Below are 7,984 nucleotides of genomic sequence, written 5' to 3' on the forward strand. Positions count from 1 at the left end.
CATCTTTTTCTTGGTCTGCCTATACTTCTTAATCCATTTGGTGACTTATCTCGTGCTATTCGTACTATCCTATCCTCTACCATTCTACTAATGTGTTCGTTCCACTCCTGTTTCCGTTTTGTCACCCATCCATCATCCATTTATGTCTTCTACATTGCATGATCTTCTTATGTTTTCGCTTCTCTCCCTATCCAACAGTCTATTCCCTGATATTCATCGGAGTATTTTCATCTCTGTTGTTTCTAGTAGTCGCGTCGTCTCGTTTTAAATATGTCAGGTCTTGTCTCCGCCGTGTATGTCAATATAGGTCTAATTGCTGCTTTATAGAGTCTTGCTTTTGTGTCTTGTCTTAGGTGTTTGTACTTCCAGATTGTGTCATTAAGAGATCCCGCCGCTTTACTTGCTTTTAAGCTTTGTTGTCGTCCTTCTTCTTCAACATCTCCGTAACTGGTTATATCTATTCCCAGACATCTAAACCGTGTTTCCTGCTTTATTACTTTCCCATCAATTTCGATTTTACATCGTAGTGGGTATTTAGATGTTGTCATATATTTGGTTTTTTCTGCTGATATTATCACATTGTATTTCTTGGCTGTTGTATTGAAGATGTGTGTTAATCTTTGAAGATCGTCTTCTGTCTCGGCGATTAATGCGGCGTCGTCTGCATAACATAATATTCGGATTTCTTTGTTCCCCATTCTGTAACCATGACCTTTACGTACTGCTTCTATTATTTCGTCCATTATTATATTAAAGAGCAGTGGGCTTAACGAGTCACCTTGTCTGACTCCGCTTTGTACTGGTATAAGCTGCGTTAGTTTTCCATTTATCTTTGCCTGTATTCGATTATGAAAGTAGATGTTCTCGATGGCTTGTATAATATTGATTGGTATGTTTCTTCTATACAGTAGTCTATTTTGGATAATGTCTACTGAAAATACTTATTCAAACTTTTAGGAAGAAGCTCGACAGGTGCGAACCATGCTTCATTTCAAACCAGAGAAAATAAAGAAATCTATGAAGATATCTGTAGATCCAGTAGATAATAAAGTATCAGTAGATCTGAACCGTAAGAAATTGTTTGGAAATCTACACAAGTTACCCACCATCATAGAATCTCAGAAAACTAATATAGATAACAATAAAAGCTTACTGTATAAAAGTGCAGATATATGCTACTTAGCAGATTGTAGTGGTGAAGAAAGTACCAAAAAGAAAGCTGAAACTCCACATGGAATTTGCCCGCCATTAAAGAATGTGAAAACTAAGAGGTTTAGAAAAACTTTATGTAACAAAGAATCAGCGTTTGAAACAGAGAGCCTTTCAAAGGAATTATACCATCTCTTACGAGCTGATCTGGAAGCGGTTAGTTACAAGACAAATATTTTTCTGTGTATTTAATTCTTTATACAGGGTGATTGATTAGTGGGGTAAAGCTCAATAGATCCGCTATAGTAATAAGATAGCAATAAAAGTTAATAACAACAATTTTAGCCACCTTTGAGCTTCACATTACAAAATTAGTTAGAATGTTATAGGGTGTTCGATAACACAGTGGCAGATCAAACTTCGTTTTTTTAAATGAAACACCCTATATTCTATTTTATATTCGAAATCCTGTTAACTTCTCCATCACAAAAATATAAAGGTTTGTTATGTTATACAGGGTATTTACAAAGTTATAACCAATTTTGTATGAAAATTGCAACAAGTTCAACTCCCTGTATAGATAAAAATAAGCACAACAGCAATGGTTTATTCATGCCATATCTTTTTATTTATTGTCAAAATTTTCAAGAACTGTTGACATTGCTAATTTTCTTTATATCAAATACAGGGTGAGTCAAAACGCAGGTACATTATTTTCTCAGTATGTAATGTTAAATGGAACTCCCTGTATTTTATATCATTATTAAAAAGTAACATTACCGTACTTTAATTTTTATATAACATTCCTTATGTCCAAATTTATTAGTTTTCGAGACATTTTCATTTTTCAGAGCAAATTATTTTAGGTGTCTAAATTTATCTAACTTTTAAGTAAGCCATGACTGAATTGACAATTGACGATTACTGATTATCAATCCGGTAATCAATGTAACAATGTAGCAAATATAGAAATAAAAATAATTTATTAGTAATACATTTTACAAAAAAAAACAACCACATAACATGCAACATTTTTGAAACAATTTTTTAGTACTTTTTTATGTAAATGCAACAAATAAAGAAAGAAAATTAGTAATACATTTTACATAAAAACACACAAACACAAAATACAACGACGAAGCAAGTTTTCAATCCTAATAGCAAATAATTAATATTGAAAAATATCAAAAATTACTAAAAGATTTTTAAATTGAAAACTTACTGGTACATCCCCATGTAAACGCCTCCAAGACTTCTACAATTTGCAAGTCATATGGATGCTGCAGTAAAGACGATAGGGAAGGAATTCTAAACTTTGCAATTCAAATCCCCCGTCTGCAGCTGGCTAGGAACTGAAAGATGCACCATAGTTACTCTACTGAGTAATAAGAAAATAAAATAAAAATGTGTGTGTACCATTTTTATTTATTCGGCTGCAATACGAAGGAAAAACAATCTTACTTTTTAATTAGAATAAGGAGTGCAGCCAGTCCCTTTAACTGCAGTTTTCTGCTCTTATTGGAGCGTCATCAGAAGGAACGTAGGCACTGTTCTCCTTAATCCAATTAAAATGCATCGAAATGTTTTCCCAAATATTGCAGCCAAAATAATGGTAATAGGTGGCTAGCGCCATCTGGCCGTACAAAGACGAAGCAAGTTTTCAATCCTAATAGCAAATAATTAATATTGAAAAATATCAAAAATTACTAAAAGATTTTTAAATTGAAAACTTACTGGTACATCCCCATGTAAACGCCTCCAAGACTTCTACAATTTGCAAGTCATATGGATGCTGCAGTAAAGACGATAGGGAAGGAATTCTAAACTTTGCAATTCAAATCCCCCGTCTGCAGCTGGCTAGGAACTGAAAGATGCACCATAGTTACTCTACTGAGTAATAAGAAAATAAAATAAAAATGTGTGTGTACCATTTTTATTTATTCGGCTGCAATACGAAGGAAAAACAATCTTACTTTTTAATTAGAATAAGGAGTGCAGCCAGTCCCTTTAACTGCAGTTTTCTGCTCTTATTGGAGCGTCATCAGAAGGAACGTAGGCACTGTTCTACTTAATCCAATTAAAATGCATCGAAATGTTTTCCCAAATATTGCAGCCAAAATAATGGTAATAGGTGGCTAGCGCCATCTGGCCGTACAAAGACGAAGCAAGTTTTCAATCCTAATAGCAAATAATTAATATTGAAAAATATCAAAAATTACTAAAAGATTTTTAAATTGAAAACTTACTGGTACATCCCCATGTAAACGCCTCCAAGACTTCTACAATTTGCAAGTCATATGGATGCTGCAGTAAAGACGATAGGGAAGGAATTCTAAACTTTGCAATTCAAATCCCCCGTCTGCAGCTGGCTAGGAACTGAAAGATGCACCATAGTTACTCTACTGAGTAATAAGAAAATAAAATAAAAATGTGTGTGTACCATTTTTATTTATTCGGCTGCAATACGAAGGAAAAACAATCTTACTTTTTAATTAGAATAAGGAGTGCAGCCAGTCCCTTTAACTGCAGTTTTCTGCTCTTATTGGAGCGTCATCAGAAGGAACGTAGGCACTGTTCTCCTTAATCCAATTAAAATGCATCGAAATGTTTTCCCAAATATTGCAGCCAAAATAATGGTAATAGGTGGCTAGCGCCATCTGGCCGTACAAAGACGAAGCAAGTTTTCAATCCTAATAGCAAATAATTAATATTGAAAAATATCAAAAATTACTAAAAGATTTTTAAATTGAAAACTTACTGGTACATCCCCATGTAAACGCCTCCAAGACTTCTACAATTTGCAAGTCATATGGATGCTGCAGTAAAGACGATAGGGAAGGAATTCTAAACTTTGCAATTCAAATCCCCCGTCTGCAGCTGGCTAGGAACTGAAAGATGCACCATAGTTACTCTACTGAGTAATAAGAAAATAAAATAAAAATGTGTGTGTACCATTTTTATTTATTCGGCTGCAATACGAAGGAAAAACAATCTTACTTTTTAATTAGAATAAGGAGTGCAGCCAGTCCCTTTAACTGCAGTTTTCTGCTCTTATTGGAGCGTCATCAGAAGGAACGTAGGCACTGTTCTCCTTAATCCAATTAAAATGCATCGAAATGTTTTCCCAAATATTGCAGCCAAAATAATGGTAATAGGTGGCTAGCGCCATCTGGCCGTACAAAGACGAAGCAAGTTTTCAATCCTAATAGCAAATAATTAATATTGAAAAATATCAAAAATTACTAAAAGATTTTTAAATTGAAAACTTACTGGTACATCCCCATGTAAACGCCTCCAAGACTTCTACAATTTGCAAGTCATATGGATGCTGCAGTAAAGACGATAGGGAAGGAATTCTAAACTTTGCAATTCAAATCCCCCGTCTGCAGCTGGCTAGGAACTGAAAGATGCACCATAGTTACTCTACTGAGTAATAAGAAAATAAAATAAAAATGTGTGTGTACCATTTTTATTTATTCGGCTGCAATACGAAGGAAAAACAATCTTACTTTTTAATTAGAATAAGGAGTGCAGCCAGTCCCTTTAACTGCAGTTTTCTGCTCTTATTGGAGCGTCATCAGAAGGAACGTAGGCACTGTTCTCCTTAATCCAATTAAAATGCATCGAAATGTTTTCCCAAATATTGCAGCCAAAATAATGGTAATAGGTGGCTAGCGCCATCTGGCCGTACAAAGACGAAGCAAGTTTTCAATCCTAATAGCAAATAATTAATATTGAAAAATATCAAAAATTACTAAAAGATTTTTAAATTGAAAACTTACTGGTACATCCCCATGTAAACGCCTCCAAGACTTCTACAATTTGCAAGTCATATGGATGCTGCAGTAAAGACGATAGGGAAGGAATTCTAAACTTTGCAATTCAAATCCCCCGTCTGCAGCTGGCTAGGAACTGAAAGATGCACCATAGTTACTCTACTGAGTAATAAGAAAATAAAATAAAAATGTGTGTGTACCATTTTTATTTATTCGGCTGCAATACGAAGGAAAAACAATCTTACTTTTTAATTAGAATAAGGAGTGCAGCCAGTCCCTTTAACTGCAGTTTTCTGCTCTTATTGGAGCGTCATCAGAAGGAACGTAGGCACTGTTCTCCTTAATCCAATTAAAATGCATCGAAATGTTTTCCCAAATATTGCAGCCAAAATAATGGTAATAGGTGGCTAGCGCCATCTGGCCGTACAAAGACGAAGCAAGTTTTCAATCCTAATAGCAAATAATTAATATTGAAAAATATCAAAAATTACTAAAAGATTTTTAAATTGAAAACTTACTGGTACATCCCCATGTAAACGCCTCCAAGACTTCTACAATTTGCAAGTCATATGGATGCTGCAGTAAAGACGATAGGGAAGGAATTCTAAACTTTGCAATTCAAATCCCCCGTCTGCAGCTGGCTAGGAACTGAAAGATGCACCATAGTTACTCTACTGAGTAATAAGAAAATAAAATAAAAATGTGTGTGTACCATTTTTATTTATTCGGCTGCAATACGAAGGAAAAACAATCTTACTTTTTAATTAGAATAAGGAGTGCAGCCAGTCCCTTTAACTGCAGTTTTCTGCTCTTATTGGAGCGTCATCAGAAGGAACGTAGGCACTGTTCTCCTTAATCCAATTAAAATGCATCGAAATGTTTTCCCAAATATTGCAGCCAAAATAATGGTAATAGGTGGCTAGCGCCATCTGGCCGTACAAAGACGAAGCAAGTTTTCAATCCTAATAGCAAATAATTAATATTGAAAAATATCAAAAATTACTAAAAGATTTTTAAATTGAAAACTTACTGGTACATCCCCATGTAAACGCCTCCAAGACTTCTACAATTTGCAAGTCATATGGATGCTGCAGTAAAGACGATAGGGAAGGAATTCTAAACTTTGCAATTCAAATCCCCCGTCTGCAGCTGGCTAGGAACTGAAAGATGCACCATAGTTACTCTACTGAGTAATAAGAAAATAAAATAAAAATGTGTGTGTACCATTTTTATTTATTCGGCTGCAATACGAAGGAAAAACAATCTTACTTTTTAATTAGAATAAGGAGTGCAGCCAGTCCCTTTAACTGCAGTTTTCTGCTCTTATTGGAGCGTCATCAGAAGGAACGTAGGCACTGTTCTCCTTAATCCAATTAAAATGCATCGAAATGTTTTCCCAAATATTGCAGCCAAAATAATGGTAATAGGTGGCTAGCGCCATCTGGCCGTACAAAGACGAAGCAAGTTTTCAATCCTAATAGCAAATAATTAATATTGAAAAATATCAAAAATTACTAAAAGATTTTTAAATTGAAAACTTACTGGTACATCCCCATGTAAACGCCTCCAAGACTTCTACAATTTGCAAGTCATATGGATGCTGCAGTAAAGACGATAGGGAAGGAATTCTAAACTTTGCAATTCAAATCCCCCGTCTGCAGCTGGCTAGGAACTGAAAGATGCACCATAGTTACTCTACTGAGTAATAAGAAAATAAAATAAAAATGTGTGTGTACCATTTTTATTTATTCGGCTGCAATACGAAGGAAAAACAATCTTACTTTTTAATTAGAATAAGGAGTGCAGCCAGTCCCTTTAACTGCAGTTTTCTGCTCTTATTGGAGCGTCATCAGAAGGAACGTAGGCACTGTTCTCCTTAATCCAATTAAAATGCATCGAAATGTTTTCCCAAATATTGCAGCCAAAATAATGGTAATAGGTGGCTAGCGCCATCTGGCCGTACAAAGACGAAGCAAGTTTTCAATCCTAATAGCAAATAATTAATATTGAAAAATATCAAAAATTACTAAAAGATTTTTAAATTGAAAACTTACTGGTACATCCCCATGTAAACGCCTCCAAGACTTCTACAATTTGCAAGTCATATGGATGCTGCAGTAAAGACGATAGGGAAGGAATTCTAAACTTTGCAATTCAAATCCCCCGTCTGCAGCTGGCTAGGAACTGAAAGATGCACCATAGTTACTCTACTGAGTAATAAGAAAATAAAATAAAAATGTGTGTGTACCATTTTTATTTATTCGGCTGCAATACGAAGGAAAAACAATCTTACTTTTTAATTAGAATAAGGAGTGCAGCCAGTCCCTTTAACTGCAGTTTTCTGCTCTTATTGGAGCGTCATCAGAAGGAACGTAGGCACTGTTCTCCTTAATCCAATTAAAATGCATCGAAATGTTTTCCCAAATATTGCAGCCAAAATAATGGTAATAGGTGGCTAGCGCCATCTGGCCGTACAAAGACGAAGCAAGTTTTCAATCCTAATAGCAAATAATTAATATTGAAAAATATCAAAAATTACTAAAAGATTTTTAAATTGAAAACTTACTGGTACATCCCCATGTAAACGCCTCCAAGACTTCTACAATTTGCAAGTCATATGGATGCTGCAGTAAAGACGATAGGGAAGGAATTCTAAACTTTGCAATTCAAATCCCCCGTCTGCAGCTGGCTAGGAACTGAAAGATGCACCATAGTTACTCTACTGAGTAATAAGAAAATAAAATAAAAATGTGTGTGTACCATTTTTATTTATTCGGCTGCAATACGAAGGAAAAACAATCTTACTTTTTAATTAGAATAAGGAGTGCAGCCAGTCCCTTTAACTGCAGTTTTCTGCTCTTATTGGAGCGTCATCAGAAGGAACGTAGGCACTGTTCTCCTTAATCCAATTAAAATGCATCGAAATGTTTTCCCAAATATTGCAGCCAAAATAATGGTAATAGGTGGCTAGCGCCATCTGGCCGTACAAAGACGAAGCAAGTTTTCAATCCTAATAGCAAATAATTAATATTGAAAAATATCAAAAATTACTAAAAGAT

The 7,984-nt window shown here is 34.9% G+C and overlaps 1 protein-coding gene across 1 annotated transcript; it reads left to right on the forward strand.

Moving 5' to 3' along the window:
• The first annotated feature begins 981 nt into the window (after nt 1–981).
• On the forward strand, nt 982–1,401 carry LOC126882701 (transcription initiation factor TFIID subunit 7-like). Its single transcript, XM_050647679.1, has one exon. The coding sequence runs from the start codon at nt 982–984 to the stop codon at nt 1,399–1,401; it is 420 nt and encodes a 139-aa protein (XP_050503636.1).
• The last annotated feature ends 6,583 nt before the right edge of the window (nt 1,402–7,984 follow it).

Source organism: Diabrotica virgifera, chromosome 3, assembly GCF_917563875.1.
Source record: "Diabrotica virgifera virgifera chromosome 3, PGI_DIABVI_V3a".
NCBI lineage: Eukaryota > Metazoa > Arthropoda > Insecta > Coleoptera > Chrysomelidae > Diabrotica > Diabrotica virgifera.